This window comes from Crotalus tigris, unplaced genomic scaffold, assembly GCF_016545835.1.
Source record: "Crotalus tigris isolate CLP2741 ecotype Arizona unplaced genomic scaffold, ASM1654583v1 scf7180000024472.5447098, whole genome shotgun sequence".
Classification (NCBI taxonomy): domain Eukaryota; kingdom Metazoa; phylum Chordata; class Lepidosauria; order Squamata; family Viperidae; genus Crotalus; species Crotalus tigris.
In genome coordinates, this window is record NW_024100643.1 from 2,420,956 (window position 1) to 2,443,559 (window position 22,604).

General features: G+C 38.1%; 1 protein-coding gene across 5 annotated transcripts in view; it reads right to left on the minus strand.

Moving 5' to 3' along the window:
- Positions 1 to 22,604, minus strand: part of SKAP1 (src kinase associated phosphoprotein 1) — a 502,470-nt gene that overhangs the window by 135,326 nt on the left and 344,540 nt on the right. For all 5 annotated transcript variants that reach the window (XR_005555500.1, XM_039333275.1, XM_039333273.1 and 2 more), the window contains exons 4-5: positions 3,975 to 4,052; positions 2,334 to 2,417 (exon numbers count right to left, since the gene is read on the minus strand). Coding sequence is in view for 4 of the 5 variants with exons in the window: in XM_039333275.1 (XP_039189209.1) it covers positions 2,334 to 2,417; positions 3,975 to 4,052 (162 nt within the window). In the remaining variant the exon portion in view is untranslated. The remainder of the gene's footprint in view (positions 1 to 2,333; positions 2,418 to 3,974; positions 4,053 to 22,604) is intronic.

Here is a 22,604-nt window from a genome sequence, read left to right on the forward strand (position 1 = left end):
AAAACTACACAGAAGAACTATACAAGAATGAGCTTAACATCCCAGATAACCACAATGAGATGGTCACTGACCTCGAACCAGACATCCTAGAATGTGAAGTGAAATGGGCCTTAGAAAATCTGAGCAACAACAAAGCTAGTGGAGGTGACAGTATTCCAGCTGAGCTATTCAAAATCTTAAAAGAAGATGCAGTAAAAGTACTACACTCAATTTGCCAGCAAATTTGGAAAACTCAACAGTGGCCACAGGATTGGAAAAGGTCAGTTTACATTCCAATTCCAAAGAAAGGCAATGCCAAAGAATGTTCAAACTATCGCACCATTGCACTCATTTCACATGCTAGTAAAGTTATGCTTAAAATCCTACAAGCTAGACTCCAGCAGTATGTGGATCGAGAACTACCAGAAGTACAGGCAGGATTTCGAAGAGGCAGAGGAACTAGAGATCAAATTGCCAACATACGCTGGATCATGGAGAAAGCTAGGGAGTTCCAGAAAAACATCTACTTCTGCTTCATTGACTATGCAAAAGCCTTTGATTGTGTGGATCACAACAAATTGTGGCAAGTTCTTAAAGAGATGGGAGTACCAGACCATCTCATTTGTCTCCTGAGAAACCTATATGCGGGTCAAGAAGCAACAGTGAGAACCGAACACGGAACCACTGATTGGTTCAAAATTGGAAAAGGAGTCCGGCAAGGCTGTATACTGTCACCCTGCCTATTTAACTTATATGCAGAGCACATCATGAGAAAGGCAGGGCTAGATGAATCAAAAGTTGGAATTAAGATTGCCGGGAGAAATATCAACAACCTAAGATATGCAGATGATACCACTCTAATGGCAGAAAGTGAAGAGGAACTAAAGAGCCTCTTGATGCGGGTGAAGAAGGAGAGTGCAAAAGTTGGCTTGAAACTCAACATTAAGAAAACCAAAATCATGGCATCCGGCCCTCTCAATTCCTGGCAAATAGATGGGGAAGAAATGGAGGTAGTGACAGATTTTATTTTTCTGGGCTCCAAGATCACCTCAGATGGGGACTGCAGCCAAGAAATTAAAAGACGCTTGCTCCTGGGGAGGAAAGCTATGGCAAATCTAGACAGCATTCTAAAAAGCAGAGACATCACCCTGCCAACAAAAGTGCGTATAGTCAAGGCCATGGTTTTCCCAGTTGCAATGTATGGCTGTGAAAGTTGGACCATAAGAAAGGCTGAGCGCAAAAGAATTGAGGCCTTTGAACTATGGTGCTGGAGAAGACTCCTGCGAGTCCCTTGGACTGCAAGGCGTTCAAACCGGTCAGTCCTAGAAGAGATCAACCCCGACTGCTCTTTAGAAGGCAGATCCTGAAGTTGAAACTCAAATACTTTGGCCACCTAATGAGAAGGAAGGACTCACTGGAGAAGAGCCTAATGCTGGGAAAGATTGAGGGCAATAGAAGAAGGGGACGACAGAGAATGAGATGGCTGGATGGAGTCACTGAAGCAGTAGGTGTGAATTTAAATGGACTCCAGAAGATGGTAGAGGACAGGAAGACCTGGAGGAACATTGTCCATGGGGTTGCGACAGGTCGGACACGACTTCGCAATTAACAACAACAACAATGCATCTGATGGAGCATAACCAAAAAATATTTATACATACTGACACACAAGATTATATATGGTCATTTAGGGGAGGATTAAAGCCTATCTGACAACTAATGAGGAACAAATGGGGTCTACTTTATATACACAGGGCTTTGTGTTTCTATTTCTCCCTGTCTCTCATCTTTAACTGACAAGGGTGTTAGAATACAACCATCTTCTTCATCTTAAGGCTGCATCTAATGGCATCATTTCACATTGTATGATGGCTAATTCATCGCCCATCTAAAAGAGCCAATATGATGTAATGCTTCTGTTGCACTTGGATCAGGAACATCCATATTCAATTTCCAACTGTTTGCAAACCTTAGTAGATATTTTTTCCCCTCAGTTTTACATGTTATGTAATGCTTCTGTTGCACTTGGATCAGGAACATCCATATTCAATTTCCAACTGTTTGCAAACCTTAGTAGATATTTTTTTCCCTCAGTTTTACATGTTATATAGGATATTTAACAATTTGATTTTCATCTCTCTGGGTTCCTTGCATGTAGAACTACTTTAAAGTTTTTAATAAATGCAGAAAATATCAGAGAATAAAAGAGCTACAGTGTTAAAATGAATTTTGGGCAACAGTATTTCTTTTACTGCTGTCTTCTCCAGTTGATTCACTGGAGATTCATAACTAGTTATGAATACAGTCTCATGATTCAGTGAAGGAACAGAAAGCATGGATGTGGTGTTACCTACTTTTTTCATTTGCATAATAGTAGAAAGCTGTATTGTCAAGAACACACCAACGCCTCTGCCATTCAGAGCCAAAGATTTTGGAGTCTATGAAAAAGAAAGGAGGTTGAATGAGTAATGATTCTGTATTTCTGAAAAGGCTGCAATATCATTCACAGTTATTACTAATATTAAGACATATTACTGTTCCAAGACATTTTGTTTATACAAGACACTTTTCAGAAGAGATATACACATTTTGTCTGTTTACTGTAGCCTTTTCTGGCCTGAAAAATATGTGTTGGATTTGAAATATAACAATTCCCAATTTATATAATATTTGACAAATCATGTAGATAAGCCTTTCTGTAGACTTGGGTCATTATCTATATGTTTTAAAGTTGAAAACATCTGGAAAGCTCTCATTAAGGACCTATTTGTTGAATATTTTAAATGATTTGGCAGGGATTAAATCCTTATCCAAAGTACTTTTAGTTACTTTTTTTAATTTCAAGGGCCTGCTGTTTTATTTGCCTCTTATGCCAAATGGGTAAGTGACATTGGAGAAAGCATGGAGCATCCTTTTCTATGTACTGTTACAATATTTTAAAGAGTAAGAAATTCAGGGATAATAATAATATCTGTTTAATTCCCCCTTTTTTCTTTCTCTCTTTGTCTATCTGTCTTTCTATTACAATATGGTTTCTATTATCACCTTATCTTACTGAAAGAATGGCAAATTAATGGACCGATGCATCCAGAATATTTTGATACATTCTCAGTTATTTTCTAGTATTTGGCTTCCATTAAAGATGTGTCCATAGACTTGGTGTAGGATGACTTTTGAAAATAAGAGAAAAATCTGTTTAATACATGGTATTCACAATAATAATCATACTGAAATGGGCAGAAGCAAATACAACCACTTCTAGCAATTGATTTTGTATTTTGTGTGATGTACTTCTCTCAACATCAAATGTCTGCATGAGAAGCTACCCATAATTTTTGCTCAGAGGAATTACAAGATTTAAAGCATGGGCAACAGAAATGTGAATTCATAAATCAATAGCAGTTGCTTTTAGTGATGATAAGTTTCTTACTTATGCCAAGGGATCTTATCCCTTAAAGAGTATCTGGAAACTTCAGCTGGTGCAAAATAGAAAAGTATAAGCAGTTGTAAGTATTATTCACTCTCTGTTGGGTGAACTGCATTGGTTACCAGTTTGTTCTGGGTCCAATTCAAGGTGCTGGTATTGATCTTTAAAGCTCTACCATGGCAAGGAACTAGGTGAAAGGGGAAATTTCCTGACAGTTAGAACAATGAATCAGTGGAATGGCTTGCCTCCAGAAGTTGTGGATGCTCCAAAAATGAAGAATTTTAAGAAGAGATTGGACAATTATTTCTCTGAAATGATATAAGGTCTCCTGCTTGAGCAGGGAGTCAAACTAGAAGACCTCCAAAGTTCTTTCCAACTCTGTTATAATGTTATATTTTATAGTCCTCAATGTTTTAACTTATAATAAATTTAGGTAAGAATTGTTTTATATTTATGGTCTTACTGGATTGTTATATACCATCCAGCATCATTTTCCATGAGATGGACAGTCATATCGATTTGATTAATAAATACACAAATAAAAAATAATTAGCTGGTAAATGTTCACCTTTAGTTCTCTTTTCCAAATAGCCTTGTTTTAAAATGATTTCTTGATCTTCAGTAGCCTTCTGTCTACTATTCTCATCTAAAAATAATAATAATAATAATAATAATAATAATAATAATAATAATAATAATAATAAAAAAAATTGACAACTATCCCAAGACAGAACACATTTATTTTTGTTGTAACCAGCCCAGAGAGCTATGGTTACTGAGCTGTTTAAAATTTTTACTGAATAAAAATTAAAAATAAAATAAATATAAAACTGCATGTTAATTATATGCATAACAATGTTTAGCTATTCTTGATTACTACCAAATTTTCAAAGCTTAAATGATGAGGTTGGTAATTACTTCCATAAGTTTTTCTGTAACATAACAATAAGGTATATATTGGTTAACATGATACACTGTGTTAAGTTCTTACAGTGCAACACAAGGTAGATTTATATACTGGAAAAAATATCTATTTCTGACTAAGATAAAGAAGAGAGAGAATTTTTTTTTGACACAGCATGATGATTAGTCAGTATAATATCATTGTGCCCGGACACTACTGAAAATGCAAAGCTCTATACTTAAAATTCAGGTCTGAGATTATAGCTGATCAGAAGCTCTGATTGGTTTACAAGTTCTCATGGAATGATTAACCCATATAATTCTGCAGATATCTAAATTACTGCCCTAAAGACTGTATTTCTGGCCTTTGTTCACCATAATTTCCAAAGAAAATTTTCAATGCATACATTTCATACTAATGCCTGGGAGGAAAGGAGTACAGGGAAAAAAAATTCTATAATTTATTCCTGTTTGCACTAGTCAGCCACGCTTTTCATCCTGATGTCAAGATAGATATGCGGAAGTCAGCATAGTTAAAATGGTATTTAAGTCAGCAATGAGTTTTAAAAATGTTTCTTTTCTTATAGGCTTAGAAATACACTATCTGGTTCACTTGCATCTATGGAACTCAGACTTGAATTGATTATACTTTAGAATTTCTGTTAAATTAAGCTAGTCAGTTTTTATGCTTTATTTTCTTTAAAAATACACATATTTTTAAATAAATGCACCTTTAATGAGAGTTGCTGGATTAGAAATTCCTTAGGCATTATAACTCAGAATCTCATCTAGTCATATAACAAATCACTCATTCTTGAGGTAAAACTGGTAGTATTATCAAAACTTACTTTCAGAAAGAGGGTGTAAAATTGTTGCCTTAAGCACCAACAAACACATACAATGAAAGCCCAATGAAGACATCTTGGTTCACCAAGGCATTTGTAGAATAACAATTGCTCCAGGACAAGTTTGCCTTTTTTCAATTGCCTTTTTAATTGCTTTTTTTTAAAAAAGTATCTTGTTTTAATTTTTGTATTTTTATTGACTCTTAGGATTGTTTGTTTATTGTTGATGGTTACATTTAAGGTTCTTTTAATTGTTCTTTGTAAACTGCTTTGGGCAATTTGTAAGGAAGAGTAATAAAAAAATAGTATAGAAATATATTGGTTACAGCTTTAAAAGAGATTTGGTGTCATATAAAATTAAATTTGTCATCAGTGTTTTTCTTAATCCACCCTTAAGCTCAGTACAATCTCCTAGCATGAAATCTGGATAACTTCCAGAAATGGTAGGTTCTTATATAAATTCCAGTATGAAATCTGGATTCTGGAATACCTCTTACCTGCCTCATTCAATCATAAATGATCCAAATGCCAAGGATCAACAAAATGTGACAAATTAGTAATATATCAATAATCTATTGTATATAGTACCATTAAATGGAAAAGGAAGCAAGTTTATGAAAGTCTGATGTCTCAACTATATAGGGCCTCATGAAGGCCCCTATTTTATGGATCAGGAGCAACTCAGACTAAGACTTCTGGGTAGTCCTGGTCCCTATCATTCTGTCCCATTTTCTTCAAAAAGGGTGAACATTTTCAGACAGCCTATGTATTACAGGAAAGATTTATTTATTAAATTTCTATGTTGCCCATCTGATACAGTGACTCTGTATGTTCCTCTCACTTGATTCCTCTGGGCCTTTGTGCCCTGTCACCCTGAAGTAAATCCAGAAAGAATTCATAGTTATCTACATACATAAGAATTGCTGAGGGTGTATTTTATATGAATTCTATATCTATTATTCCAAATACACTTTAGTTTCAGATATTTGAGTAAAAATGACAGAAAGTATACTTTCTGAGATGAAATTACAACAAGCTGTGGCACTGAAAATAAGAATCAAATAAGTTCTGGCACTGATATCAGACTGGTATTGAGCTTTGGATATTTAATGATACCCTCACTTCAAGATGCATCCTACACATATTGTGGATGTACTTAAAAGACATCTTGGCACATTGAGCCTGGCCTTGATTTTCAGTCTGTCCCACTAGAAATTTACATAACTGTTGCCACCTCTGCTTATATTTCTTGTTAATTAGCAGAAAACCAGAATCACAGAGTCAATGAATCCTTTCCATTTTTCTGTGAGAATTCAGAACAAAAAAAAGGGTCTTGTCTAGAGATCTCTGATAAAATGATCTATGATGAGTGATTTGAGGATCCACAAGAAGATTGCAAAGGAGGCAGACATTTGGCTCATGGCACATTTGCAGTGTATTCCTTCTCAGAATTTGCTGTGAGATTGCAAACAGTTTCATGCAGTCCGACAGTCATCTCTAGAATATTAGCATAATTGATCTTTTTTTAAAAAAATTTCTGTTAAAATTTTGTATATGGTAAAAATCAAATCTAAAGATAAAAAAGAAAAAAGGTTAAAAAAATGAAAGAAATTAAAGTTAAGAAATATAATTATTTCCGACCTTTTCTTCAACAAATATCGTCTTCTCTACCACTTAACTGTTTTTAAAAAACCCTTTCAGGTCCTTATTTATTTCTCTTTTTTGATCATTAAATCCATAAATCATTTATCTTTTTTCTTCTTTTAGCAAAAAGTCCATATAAGGTTCCCAGTCTTTTAAAGAGCATTTGTTTTCTTCCTGGTCCCATAGATCAGTTTTTCCATTTGTACCTGTTCTGACATTTTATTATCCATTCCTCCATTGTGGGAATTTCAATACTTTTTCACCATTGTGGAACGCCAAACTATCAAGCAACAATAACCTAATCAAGGAACTACAAAGGAGAAACTAACACTGGCCGTGCAAGTTATTATATATAAACAGCGAGCATTGTACATTTATAAAAACCCTCACCTTTTTCTATTATTCATTATTTTTTCTACTCATCAAAACCGCTAATGAAAAGTGCATTTTTCTGTTTCATACAAAAAATCTTTAAGGAGTTTCCAGTCAATCATAAATGTGTATATTGTTTTTTCTCTATTTAAAAGGTTAATTTACCTTCTCTGTAATTTCCATCATCTTCACCAACCTTTTCTCTGTGTTTGTATACTTAAGACTTTCCATTTCTGAGCATATAATAGACTCGGTGCAATTGTCACATATAAAAACAACGTTCTGTGACTTTTTCTAGCTGCTTGTCCCTTAGTCACAGACAAAAAGTTTCTGGTTTCAGCTGTACTTTAACCTTTAATATTTTCTGAATTAATGCACGCATTTGTATCTAAATATTTTGGCCTTTTTACATGTCCACCAAATATGATAAAATGATTCTTCATATTGTACACATTTCCAGCAAACATTCCAAGTGCTTTATGCATTCTAGACAATTTCTCTGGGAACAAATTCCAAGTATACATCATCTTATAAAAATTCTCTTTAAGCATTGCCCACCAGATTGCCAAGAAGTCTGTCCCAAAAATCCAAGCAAGATTTTGGCACAGAGCATTTGCAGCATGGGTGCTTGCAGCCAGCCCCATAATCAAGATTGTCCAAACTCCTGCTTGGATTTTCAGATGGAATTCTTTTCCATGAAGGGCAGATGAACTGCAGCACTGAACTGGAGAAAAGAATTTCCTTCCTCTTTTGCTCCATCTGCTTAACAAGTGCAATGGGGAAAGCAGGGCTTGCAGTCATTGAGCAAGGTAGTCATGTGGACATTTCACTTGATGACTGCAATGACATACGATCTAAATTCCAAGCTTAATTGTGGTCATAAGTCAAAGACTACATATATGTAAAAATTACAGCAATAAAAGCACACTCATTTTCTGTAAAGTATAATAGTCAAAGAAATGACCATTATATGAGGCTCCTATTGATAGATTCAAATATGTGAATAACCAGTTATCTGTGTGGATGCTACTTTCAGAAGTCCATTCTGGGTCTGGGCAACAAAAAATTAGCTACCGGTTCTGCCAAAGTGGTGCGAACTGGCTGAATCCCACACTGAGCCTGATGCTGTTAACTGTCAGCTTTGAAGACTTGGCATTGGGGCCAAAATGTTTGAAGAGTTTGTCCTAAGAGATGCAGAATATGTGTTTTGTTGTTATTGATTTCTGGTTGCTTTGATATGGGGCATTTTGTAATATTTGTTGGTGTATGCTGCATGGAATTATGCTTTATAAATTGGGCAGGCTTTTAAGTTAATAAATAAAGAATTAACAACAGATTCTAATGGCTGTTTTGATTTATTGCACGTTGGCTTGTTCATATGGCACATGATGTATTCTCCGATTTCTAAAATTCATTCTTCCCAAACTATATTTATGACAGCTTCCACAGCAATTGTGATTTTCAAGTTATGTGTGCTGGAAGGTAAGAGAAAATTTTAAGTAGCAAGAATGAAAAAAAAAGCAAATAGAGTTAATATAATAAGTATTTGAAGTAGGAAAGCAAAATATAATAAAATGAACATCAAGGGAGAAATACAAGGTAAAAAATATGAGCTTTTAATAATTTATTTAAGTGGAACTAAAGAGGCCAGACAAATATTTAGACGAAGAGAGCTATATATTTGTGAGGTCATGAGAGGAAAAAGAGCAATGATAAGAAACAGCAGTAGAAATAAGAAATTTAATAAGAATATGAGAAAAATGAAAAAGTACAAGCTCCTAGAGGGGTTTGAAGATTCACATAAAGTATTCAGATTAAACACAGATTAACAGTGAAACAAAAATTGCATTAGTATAATAATTTTATTTCTTCATATTTTAAAGGAGAATGTTGAGAAAGAAGAGAATCAGGATCACCCTTGGGAAGAAATGAAAATATATGGGCCCATTTTTTTACAATTGAGGAAAGAATTCCATTTTCAAAGCTAACAGGGATTATGTCACAAGACATCAAGGCCACTTCCATACCTCAGGATTTCTGTTCTCCCATCCCTAAGAAAGATTATAAAATGAACTTGGCACTTTACATTAATCAACTTCAGTGAAAATATGAATAAGCCAGTCAATGATTTCTTTAACTGACAAACAGTAATGAGCTTGGTTGTTTGCTGGCAGATATTTTGTTACCTGACTAGATAACTTATGCTGAAGAAATTACTAGTCAGGTAACAAAACATCTGCAAGAAAACAACTAAGTTCAGAGAGCACAAAGGACTTAACAGGAATAACATTCCATTTATATCACACCTCAACAACCACAGATTCCATAGTAACAAGAATCCCTTTAATCCTACTCTGTATAAAGAAATATAATGAAAGCTCAGTTTGCCAGTGATAAAATGAATTTGGTTTGATATAATCTCTGATTTAAATAGCAATTGTGAACAAGGGACATACATCTTTTCCACAAATGCCTGTTAAATCAAGGTTTTCATGAAAACTAAAAAGGTAACCACACCTTTCATTCATGTTACTATGATAGGAATCTTTTATATAAAAAGAAGTATCCAAACAATCTTGGTATAATTTCTTTACTATTTTTCAAGCCTTTTTCAAGTAAAAGGATAGTGTTGAGTCCGTCGCGAAATGGTAAGACACGAGAAGCAGTTGTGGTTCTCAGGGAACCTTTATTCTTCAGTTCAGCTTACATTGGAATATGGCGGCAAAAGCCCACACCTCGCAGCCTCCTTTTATAGGACTTTCCCGGGTCAATGTGTTACTTTTTGCGTGCCAGCACTTGCGCATGCGCACAAGCACTGGTGACAGCCTGTCTGGTCCCGGGCAGCTTGCACCTGCCTGGGACCGCCTGCAACGCCCCGAGCCCACATGCAAGGCTCAGGACATAACACCCCTTTCCCCCGGGCTAAAACTATGACCAATGCCAAATAATACACAACCCACTCTTAGTACAATGCTCTGCTCCCCTCCATGTTTGGAGTTCCCCCATTTTCATTTCCTCAGTGTTTCTACCCTTCTACTGGCTCTGTTTAGCCAATAGTGTTATGTAATCCTCTAAGTATTTGGGAGATTTCCTTGCTCTCTGTGACCTCCTAAGCTCTGGGTGCTTGTTAGGTACTTCCTGACTGAGGGGTGACGTGTGCCTGTTCCCTCCATTATGCCTTGGTGATTCCCAAGGACTCAAACCACTCGAGTCCTATGAGACTCGTTCGTTCACCCTCTACTACTAGTAGGTCTAGTGGACCCTCAAAATCCTTATACTGTACGTTAAGGGTGGCCTCCCCCTTAACACAAACTCTGGAGGTTTGAAAATCCATTAGCACAATGTCAGAAGGTCTCAACTTGGCCTGGGTTCCGCTGCCGGAACAAATCTTCCTAAATGTGTGCATAGAAATGATCGAAAGTGCAGACCCCGTGTCCAGTTCCATAGTTAATGGAACCCCTTGTAGCTTCACCTTAAGTGACAGCTTTTTCTTAATGGGCTTGTGTGTGCCTGTCCTGTAGATGCTTCTTCGCGAAGCACAAAACCCCACCCTATTCTGGCTGGGGACCCTGGTACCTTTCAGGCGGAATTCTTCCTGAGGTTGTACCTTCTGACGGCCCAGGCACACAGCTGCAATGTGTCCTTGTTTTCCGCACGCCCGGCAGATAGCGGAGCGGAACTTGCAGTCGGCTTTCTTGTGGCGACCTCCACAACCGATGCACTTGGGGAGAGCTGAAGAGCTTCCTCTTGGTTTTCCTTCCTTTGTGGGGTGGAGACGGTCCACTTCCTCGTCCAGATCCTCCTCGGAGTTTCTTTGGACTTCTTCCTGGTGCACGGATGCAGCATCTGGACTGTTTCTGATCAGCCGCATGTTCTTGATGGCGCCGCCCGCTGCTTCTTCTGCGGTGACCTCTCTCAAGGCATCTTGGAAAGACAAGTCCTCCTTGGCGAAAAGTCTCTGTTGCAACTCTCGATGCCTTAGCCCGCACACAAATCGGTCCCTCAGTCGTTCTTTGAGGTCCTTGAACTCGCAATGTTTGGTGGCTTTCCTCAGTGCAGCGATGTACTCCTTGGCCGATTTTCCGGGTCGTTGATCCCTCTGCTCGAAAGTGTGGCGCCACGCGATGACGGACATCTTAGGTTGGAAGTGCTCCTTTAGTAACTTTTTTAGATCTGCGTAGCTGACAGACTCTAAAGGAATAGGTGCTGCGAGGTTCTCAGAGATTTCGAATGCGTCTTGACCGCAAACGCACAGCAGGGTGGCAGCCTTCAAGCTCTCTTCCCTCACCTGGTTCACTTTGAGGTAGTTTTCCACCCTGGCTGCGTAAGACTCCCACCTCTCTGGGTGTGAGACATCGAATTCCGAAAGCCTTCCAATCTTCGCTATTTCGTATCAGGAAGGGTCTATCAGCCAGCCTACCCCCGAATGCACGCTGGATTGGTGGTTAGCTACCGAGTCAATGCCGTTCCTGCCGCTCCGGACTCACTCGGGTAAGCTTACACCTTCTCTTTTCCGATGTAAGGCAATCCCATCCTCGTTGCCAGTGTTGAGTCCGTCGCGAAATGGTAAGACACGAGAAGCAGTTGTAGTTCTCAGGGAACCTTTATTCTTCAGTTCAGCTTACATTGGAATATGGCGGCAAAAGCCCACACCTCGCAGCCTCCTTTTATAGGACTTTCCCGGGTCAATGTGTTACTTCTTGCGTGCCAGCACTTGCGCATGCACACAAGCACTGGCGACAGCCTGTCTGGTCCCGGGCAGCTTGCACCTGCCCGGGACCGCCTGCAACGCCCCGAGCCCGCTTGCAAGGCTCAGGACATAACAGATAGCATTCTGGCAGAAGTCAGAGAGCCAAGGACAAAAGAGACAATGTAAATCTTGCCAACAAGAAAACAGATTGTTTGCAAGCCTAGCAGAGTTAAAGCATTTTAAAAAAAAACACAAGCTTTGCTTCTGTATCAAATAAATAACACAGAGAAACACACAAATAAACAAAAACAAACATTTATTTTTAAAACCAGTTAACTTCATGAAATTACAAAGGTCTGGAGCTGTTTCCAAATTGATTTAAAGCCCTCATATAAAAGTCAGATAAGAGAGAAAAGTGGAAAGGGGAAGGAACTGAAACAAAGATATAGTTTAGTTCAATTAAAAAGGAAAAACAAAATCAGAACAAAAATTGGGTCAAACAAGGAAAATGTAAGAACCTCATAAATGAAGAAAGGAGAAATGGTGGCAGGAAGGAATGAATTATAGAAAATCGTAAATAAAACTTTAGACAAAATAAAAAGGATGAATGAAAAATTAGAAAAACAAGGTGAAAAATAAAAATTAAATTTTGAGGATGAGAAGTGGAAAACACAGATAACAGAGGTGCTGTTTCAATTCCAGCTATAGCAAATTGCAGGAAAATCAAAATGACATGTACATGTTGGTATCATAAGGTGACCAACTTTTTTACAGTGAAAAGGAGGACACAAATAAATTGAAGAAAAAAAATATCGTATGTAAAAGAAACATTTTATTCGTTGCAACAATAATACAGAATACACTATAATATGATAAATGCAGAGTGGTCCCTGCGGCTCCCAAAGCACCAGCCGTGCCGGTTCCGGCCTGGGGGGAAGCCCGCCATCAACACACCCCATCTGCAGCTGCCCCACCAGGACCACTGCCCACCCTGCATAGTCCTGTGTAGAGCGTGCCCCGCGGCTCCCACAGCACGGGGCGGCAGCTGGCTGCCACCACCCCCCACACTCCCGTCCGCAGCAGCCCCGCTGCCCCTGCCTCTTGTGCCCGCAGCTATTATTGCCCTAGGAGGGCCGAAGATCAAGAGAAGTTTATCGTGCCGTCGCCGCTCCAGTCTCCTCTAGGTATCTTCGGTACTAACTAGGAGATGGTGTAGTTGGGTAGGAGGCATGGGTGCAAAGTTCCTGCCAATTCACCTTCGCTGCAGACAACTTGCATGTGCAAAGTTTGCTGGTCGCACTCAGGAGCAATTTGGCACGCTCAGCAGCAATTCCTATTGGCTTTCGAAAGCCAATAAGGGGAGTAGCACAGCTCATGCAAAAGTTGAAAAAAAAACATCAAAAAAGGGTGCCGAAATGCCATTCTGAGCATTCTATAAGAAAAAAAAAGTCCTGCGGATTAGTCTTCAAATATCGAAAAGGAGGACATGTAGGAGGACACTTTTTGAGGGAGGACAGAATTTAAAAAAGGAGGACTGTCCTCCCTAAAGGAGGACGGTTGGTCACCTTAGGTATCATCAATTTCACCATTTGCATGATGACATTGTTAATCACATAACATTATTTGCCTATGGATATGAAATAAGAAAACATGACTTCAAAAAATAATGAAATTTGCATCAACGATATTTAGCTTTTCTGAAATAGAACAGAATCTGCATAAATAGTATAAGGAAAAAACAACCAAAGTATAGATTGTACAGCAAAAAAGTAGTAATTAGGCATTGAAATATAATTATAAAAGAAAATTGAAGATAAAGTTTAGGGATCTGTCTGGCAAATGGAAACTTTAAGAATATAGTGGTTTGGTTTACTCTGTGCCTGTCTTATGGTAATGACAAAGGAAATTATGATGATGATGATTATGATGAACTTTGTCAAATGTATTAATAAAACAAATTAGTGAAACTTTCAAAATTACTTAGGAACTTATTAGAGTGATCAAAAGAACCAGCATCATCTCCTCCAACGCTGGGGGATAATAATTCTACCTTCTGGAGCATGATGCCAATTGACTAGAAAGGATACTAGAATTGTGATGGAAACTTGGCACTGCTCCATGTACTACTTAATTTATACTGAGTCAATCCTTCCCTCCTCCATAACTATATAAAAGTGCTACTGAGCATGTCCCTAGTGGCCATTTTCCTAGCTTTTAAAGTATGAATCCTTTACCAGAAGGGGTTCCTTCTTGTTTTGCTAAGCAGTCTCTCTTAATATGCCAATTCATCCATGTTGTCAAATTTTTCCTTCCCTGTTCTTTTCTTCCTTCACTGAACTATTTTCATTTTAGAGTTTTATGACTTTGGGGGTGGACATAAATCCTTGCAAATGTGTCTCAAGGTGAGCATGAGGCACAACTGCAACAGCCAAACATAAGAGTTCATTTGTGCAAATTCCCCCACTCTGCCCCATGCTCAGCTCTTTTATTAGAGAGATAGGAACTTTTCTTTCTCCTCAAGCAAAATATATAATGCTTAATTCTATTTTCATAACTAAGGATTTCCTGAGACATGTAAGTCACTGCCTATATTCAGGATTGAACATTAGAGCCATGGAAAGAAGAGTGTGAAAAATTCTGGAAATTGCTCTCTTTACAGGCAAACTAAAACTAAATCTAACTTGAGAACAAATGACTTTTGTAAAGTGGAGCTGAAAAAGTCCAACTAGTCAGTGACTTTGCTGCAAGACTTTGAGGCAACTCTAGCTAAACCCCAATCTACGAAAGAAAGCTATACCCAAACTGAATCAAATAATGAACAAATAACTCCCAGAGGATTTCACCCTAATAATAAATCCTTGGAGGAAGACAAATGGAAGTATGTCCCACATAGAAGGAAACACAATACTCAAAGAAAGAAGCAACATACAACTAACACTCCTTCTGCCCAATCTAACCCAACCAAAAGCAGCCCCATTAAAACCGAGCAATTGATTTCAATCATTAGATGGAAACACGCAGACCGACAACTTCCCCCTCAAAGAAAACATGCAGACACTTAGCAAAGAAACAACTTCAAATATCCCTAAAAAAGTCACTTCAAATATCCCTTAAAAAGTCACATCAACAAACACACCTGAAATAAACAGAAAAGCACCCCAGACTTCAGCTCCCAAAAAAGGAAGGTGAGTGTTGGTAATAGGAGATTCTATCCTCAAAGAAACAGAATCATCCATCTGCAGACCAGACATACAATCCAGAGAGGTATGTTGTCTCCTTGGAGCAAAAATCAAAGATGTGGCTGAGAACCTAACTACAATAATTAGGCCTACAGATTATTACCCTTTCCTCCTGCTCCACATTGGGATGAATGACACAACTAAGAACCTGAGTACAATAGTGAGATATTACAAACAAATAGGCAATAAAGTTAAGGAGCTAGGAGCACAAATAGTGTTCTCATCAGTACTCCCAACGAAAGGCCAACCCCCACTGAGGGCAAAAAGAATTCTAGAAATAAACCATTGGGTAAAGAATTGGTGTTGCCAAGAAAACTTTGGTTTCCTGGATCATGGGCTGCATTTCCTACACAAAGGACTCTTCGCAAGGGATGGGCTGCACCTCATGAAAACAAGGAAAAATGTACTCAGAAAAAGACTAGTCCAACTCACCAGGAGGGCTTGAAATTAAAACTGAAAGGAAGGGTGACCAATCTTTAGAATCTCTAGAACCCAAAACCAATCATAAATCCCAAGAAAACAAATCCAACAATGAGGTAGGCAATGATGAGAAAAAAGAAAAACTCAAACAACAATCAGGAGATGCAGGAAACATACCCACAGACAGATATAAAAGTCTTAAATGCTTATATACCAATGATCAAAGCTTGGGGAACAAACAGGATGAACTAGAAGCAATAGTACATGAGGGAGGGTATGACATAGTTGGCATTATAGAAACCTGGTGGGACGAAATCCATGAATGGAATGGACTGATGAATGGTTACAAATTGTTCAAAAGAAACAGGTCTACAAAAAGAGGAGGGGGAGTTGCACTATATGTAAGAGAATATTACATACTTACAAAAATGCATATGATCAAAGATAAAATTTATCCAGAATGTATATGGGTCAATATAAAAGAGAAAAAAAGTGACATTGCCATAGATGTATATTACAAGCCACCCAACCAATCAGAAGAAATAGATGAATTCTTTGCCAACCAGTTAACAAATGTATATAGGAAGTATACCACAGTAGTAATGGGAGACTTCAACTATTCAGATATCAACTGGAAGACAAACTCTGCAGCGAGCAGGAGATCAAACAGATTCTTAATCAACCTAGCCGACAACTTTGTCACCCAAAAGGTGGAGGAAGTAACTAGACATAAAGGTATATTGGACTTAATTCTTACTAATAGAGATGAAGTGACAGAGGGAATTGAAGTTGCCAGAACCCTTGGTGAAAGTGACCATGTCATACTGGGATTTAACAAACTCAGAGAGAACCTAGAAAAGATCCCATGGATGAAAATCCTAAAGGGGAAAACAACCCAAGAAGCGTGGGAAACTCTGAAAAATGCCATCATAAAAGCCCAGTCCAGCACAATACCACTGAAAAAGAAAAATAAGAAATTCAAGAAGAAACCAACATGGCTGCACAAAGATCTCTCTGACAAACTGAAAGAAAAAGGACAAATACAACAAATGGAAAGAGGGGCATATAACTAAGGCCGATTATCAGCAGACAGCCAGAACATGCAACAATGAAGTCAGAAAAGCAAAGGCTCAGAACAAACAAAGATTTGCAACAGAAATAAAGAATAATAAAAAAAAGTTTCTTCCAACATATTAACAAGAAAAAAGTCAAGGAAACTGTAGGTCCACCAAAGAGAGAAGATGGCAAGGAAATAACAGGCAACAGGGAGAAAGCAGAGCTGCTTAACTCATACTTTGCATCAATCTTCACACACAAAAAAAACTATAGCCCAATATACAAAAAAAAAAAAAAACATTGCAAAAGACAAACTATAAACAAAAATTAAAATAAGCAAGAAAATGGTAAGAGAACACCTATCTGACCTGGATGAATATAAATCACTAGGACCCGACAGATTACATTCCAGAGTTCTGAAGTTATCTCAGAACCATTGCACCGCACTTTTCTTAAATCCTGGAGCAATGGGGAAGTACCTGAGGATTGGAAAAGGTCTGATGTGATTCCCATCTTCAATAAAGGGAACAAAACAGACCCAGGAAACTACAAACCAATCAGTTTAACATCAATACCTGGGAAGATCCTAGAAAAGATAATCAAAAAAGAGATCTGTGAACAACAAAGTTATAACCAGTAGCTAGCACAGGTTTGTTAAAAACAGATTATGCTAAACCAATCTTATTTCATTCTTTGATAAAATAACTAAACTAGTAGACCAGCAAAATGAAGTGGATGTAGTATACTTAAATTTCAGTAAGACATTTGATAAAGTAGACAACAACATACTCCTTGGTAAGCTAGAAAAAGATGGAATAGACAACATCACCACCAGATGGATCTGTAGCTGGCTGGCAAACCGTACTCAATGAGTAGTCCTCAATAGCACTACATCCACATGGAGAGAAGTAAGCAGTGGGGTACCACAAGGCTCCATCTTAGGCCCAGTACTCTTCAATATTTTCATAAATGACTTAAATGAGGGAATAGAAGGGGAACCCATCAGATTTGCATATGGCACCAAACTGGCAGGAGTAGCCAACATCCAGAAGACAAACTCAGGATACAAAAGATCTTGGCGAACTTGAACAATGGGCCCTATCCAACAAAATAAGTTTCAACGTGAAGAAAAGCAAAGTTTTACATTTAGGCAGGAAAAATCAAAGGTACAAGTACAGATTGGGCAAGACCTGGTTTTAAAATAGTAACTGTGAAAGGGACCTTGGAGTCCTAGTGGACAATCACTTGACTATGAGCCAGCAGTGTGCAGCAGCAGCCAAAAAAGCTAATACAATCCTTTGTTGTATAAACAGAGGCATAGAATCAAGATCACATGAAGTATTAGTACCGCTTATAAAGCTCTAATAAGACCACACCTGGAATACTGCAGCCAATTTTGGTCACCAAATCACAAAAAAGATGTTGACTGTTTGGAAAAAATTCAGAGAAGAGCAACTAAGATGATTAAAAGTTTGGAGACTAAAACATACAAAGAACAGCGGCAGGACTTGGGTTTGGCTAGTCTAAAGAAAAAAAGAAATAGGGGAGACATGATAGCAGTATTCCAGTATTTGAGGGGCTGCTACCAAGAAGAGGGGGTCATGTTATTCACCAAAGCACCAGAGGGCAGGACAAGAAACAATGACTGGAAACTGATCAAATAGAGAAGCAACCTGGAATTAAGGAGAAACTTACTGACAGTGAGGACAAGTAACTAGTGGAACAGCTTGCCTCCAGAAATGGTGGGCGCTCCATCACTGGAGATTTTTAAAAAGAGGCTAGACAGTCATTTGTCTGAGATGGTATAGGTCCAAATTTGCATGAGCAGGGGGCTGGACTAGAAGACTTCCAAGGTCCCTTCCAGCTCTGTTCTGTTCTGTTCTAGTCTAGTCTAGTCTAAATTTTCAGATTTTTATACTGAATGAGTAAACAATTTCTCCACTTTCTATATATGTCTTCCTTGCCACTGGTTGAACCACTGCTGTTACAGTATTCTCACCAAATATCAAACTAATGCAGGCTTTATAAGAGAAACAATTTGATTAAAAAACATGAGTTTGAGTAGGATATCTTGCAATGTTATAGCAAGTACAGAATAAAAAGGTGGGATGTTAGAAAAATTATTTAAAAAGGAAGGCTGAAACAATGGGTTGGAAAATGAGGACTTAAAATCAATTAAAGCATCCAAGTGTGGAACAAAAAAAGGAGAGACTGACTAGTTTTCACTCAAATTTGTTCTCAGTAATCCTCTGATATATGACTATAAATTTCTAATACAGAATTAATGTAATATAAATATGTTATAATATTATATATTATATATCCAAATTTGTGATCACAGTCAACTCAGGTCCATCATGATATTTGCTATTTTATTCAATAGTTCCTGTATTAACAATATAGGAACTAAATAAGTGTTTCCCAATCAATGGTTTCAAGATGTGCAAAACCTTACCTGCAAATGAAAAGCAGTTCTGGCTAGATAAGATGAAAATCAAAATTCACCAGATTGAAGAAGACTGAACTATATGAAAAAATTTGCAAAACCATCCCATTCATTTTCCCAGAATCATCTGCCGTGTAAATTGGAGAAACTTTCATAAAGTACAATTTTCATTCCTTTTTCATCATACATCATACTTATGTCTTGTTGAGAAAAGGCAGGCAATAACATGACCAATCAGTTTTTCCTCTAACTAGCGCAGGATAATCCCTCCAAAAGAACTCATTCTTGCTTCATTCAACATGCATTCAAGAAAATAAATTGCTAGCACCCTGCCTTTCCATGTAATTATTAAATGTTGGGAAGCATTTTTTTTCATTTGCAAATGAATAATTAAATATTTCAAATTAATTAATTTAATTTAATTAATTAATTAAAAAACAATTGTTACAGAGTCACAGGGAAACGGCATTGATTTAGGAAAGATAAATGGATAATATTTTTAATTAAGCACTTTTCACAATAGTTCTAAATATAGTTGCAGGTTGTAATATAATTAATACTATAATTCTTCAATTAATACTTCCCATCCCCTAAGAATTTAGTAATGCCCTAAATTTTCCCATCTATGTTGGACAAGGAACAGAAATGAGGTCTGCTCCATCATCAATCTTTCTATTTGCTAATCATTCAACATGTCAGCTGCTCAGAGTACTGTCCTCATACTTTTACAGAGCTGTGAAATGAAAAAGAAAAAAACTTTCATACTTTTTCACAAAATGAGAAACATCTCTCTCTCTCTCTCTCTCTCTCTCTCTCCCTCTCTCTCTCTCTCTCTCTCTCTCTCTCTCATAGACACACACACACACACACACACACACATACACACACATCATTTTTGGCTGTAGCTATTTGTGTATATTTATTGGGAATAGGCAAATAGATAGTGCCAGAGGTTAAAAATTGTATAGGACAATTTTTAAAATGATTAATAAATTGCATTGAGAAGCCTCAAAATTTGAATGAAACCTGCAAAGAAATCTATAAATCATTATGAAGTGAGTATTCTTGGAAAATCCTTCTAGGTAGCAGCATGACACAATCTTGTGATAACAGCAGAGGAGCTGTTGCATTTCCATTACTTTTTTTTTTTTTTGTTCCACATAGCAATAGGCTGATCTTCAAGTGTTTTGATATTTCACTTATGCTAATACGATATGAATGTTTCAAAATGTTTAAAAGAACCTCATACAAACTGTTTTTTCACTGTCTGTGTAAGCTATAAGTCTAAACTGCTAGATTGTTCATGGTAAGATACTTATAAAACAATTGGTAACACTTATAAGTAGAAAGCATTAGCACAAAGATTGCCTTGTAGTCTGCCCTATTTTACAGTAACTGTGTGTTCATTATAAGGCAGTGATGGTGAACCTTTTAGAGACCGAGTGCCCAAACTGCAACCCAAAACCCCCTTATTTATCGCAAAGTGCCAGGGCCACATCAGCATTGTGGTGGCCTTGGGGGGGGCAGGGAAGTGCCTCTGAGTGCTGCCTCTGGCACACAAAACCCGGGGATGCAAAAATGGGCCACTGTGCTGCAAGGCGCAAAAACGGCTGCTGCCACACCGCAGGGTACAGATACAAGGTGCTGCACCACGCAAGAACAGGGCAGGGCTAGTGAGTAGGCACTAGCCTCGCCCCATTTGCAGTGTGTGCGTGCTCACAGCCCCGTGTGCACATGCACACATATAAAATGCTTCCCCCTCCCTTTTCTTCTAGTCCACCAATGGTTGGTGATCTCTGCTGTAGCACCTCTACTTGAGCTTGCTAGTCGGCCACTTCGCCTCCTTTGTGCTGGGTGGGGCTCCTGCTCTGGGTGGCAGGGGCAGCCTGATGGACCTGCTGCTGGCAGTGGCATGTGTACCAACAGAGAGGGCTCTGAGTGCCGCCTCTGGCATGTGTGCCATAGGTTTGCCACCACTGTTATAAGGCATTACAACCATTGTTAAAAGTTATACTGCAAAGCTTATTCAGACTTTAGCTGTATCATTTCATTTTGTTCCCATACTTTCTTAGCAGATGTTGGGAAGTCAGATGTCTTCTTTTTAAAGAAATCAAGGCTGGACAATGGCCTCCAGATGTTAGCAAGCTCAGCCTGATGTTTGCACTAATCACAACAGAGACCCACTCCTGAGCAGAAATCCAGAAATCCACCCTGCTCCACTATTAAAACAAAACAATTTTGAATTGCTGTCAACATTTGCCAAGCTCAAACTCAGTCTCAGCCTCTTTTGGCTTCCCTCTTGGAAGGACCAGGTTTGCATTACTGCCGACTACTTTATTGAATTCTATCCCCATGCCCCTTGTGTTGAGGCCTGCAAATTTAAATGTCATTTTGCAGCACACATTTATAATTACCATAGTAGGCCTGGGACATGGAGAGAAATCTGCCACTATGAATATTAACATTAATGTGCCCAATGCCAGCTTGCTGGCAGGAGTTTAAAAACTTTTATTTAGATGTTAAAAGATTCCAAGCCTCAGCAGGGGTGACAGAGGCAGCCCCTGTGTGTTCCTGTCACTGCTTGTGCTTGAATTGAATTACACCAGGGGGAAGGCAGGGAGCTGACAGTAAGTTGCCATGCTTATTTAATCTCATTTACTATCAGTACATTGTCAGCATGGTGTTTCCCCTTGTCTCCATTTCTGAGAAATAAGCTGCAGAAAAATGGTCTAGATTCATTCCTTTCACAAAAGCTAACAATTAGATTTTGCTTAATCAAAAGCCAGATATCAGCTGGTCATTTAATATAATAGTTGCTCATTTTACTTCTCTTTCTCTCTGTATCTTAATCTCTGAATAATTTCCAGTTAGGCACTAGTGCTCTCTTATATTTTTCTTTTTGTCTCATCATTCTGCAAAGTCACAAGTTACCATTGCTCAATCTAACTTAGTTTATAAGATCATTTTTAAGGACTAAGTACTTTTTAGATGCAAAAAGGTCCAAACAATTCATAATGAATTTTTTTTTAAATCTTTAATGAAGACCTGATGTTGAATCTTAACAAACTGCAGAACATTTTTTAGTAGTTTCCACAAATTTGTCTGTAGGGGCTCTTCCTCATGGTTATATTAATGTGCATTCCTTTAGTGCTTGAGTTGGCAGAAAAGTATGCCAGCATAATTTGCATTGTCCCAATGGCCAAACTCTAATCTACCTCAGTAATGAGACTTTTGAGTGGTCCTATTCTCATAGCTTAACTGTGATACAATTTAAAGGCAGTAATTGGTGGACTCCCCTAGCTTCCTTTTCCTCCTATCTATCACTAGCTAGTAGGAAAAAAATACCACTAACCATTCTCTTTTGTGAGGCAAATAGGCTTGGCCCTTGATGGGCAATGCTGGAATAAAGGCTTTAGTTATCTTGTAATTTGCCAGAGTTCTGTCTAGTAACCTTTTCACTTAGGTCAGTGATGGTGAACCTTTTAGAGAACGAGTACCCAAACTGCAACCCAAAATCCATTTATTTATCGCAAAGTGTCAGGGCCGCATCAGCATTGTGATGCCATCAGGGGGGGCATGGTGG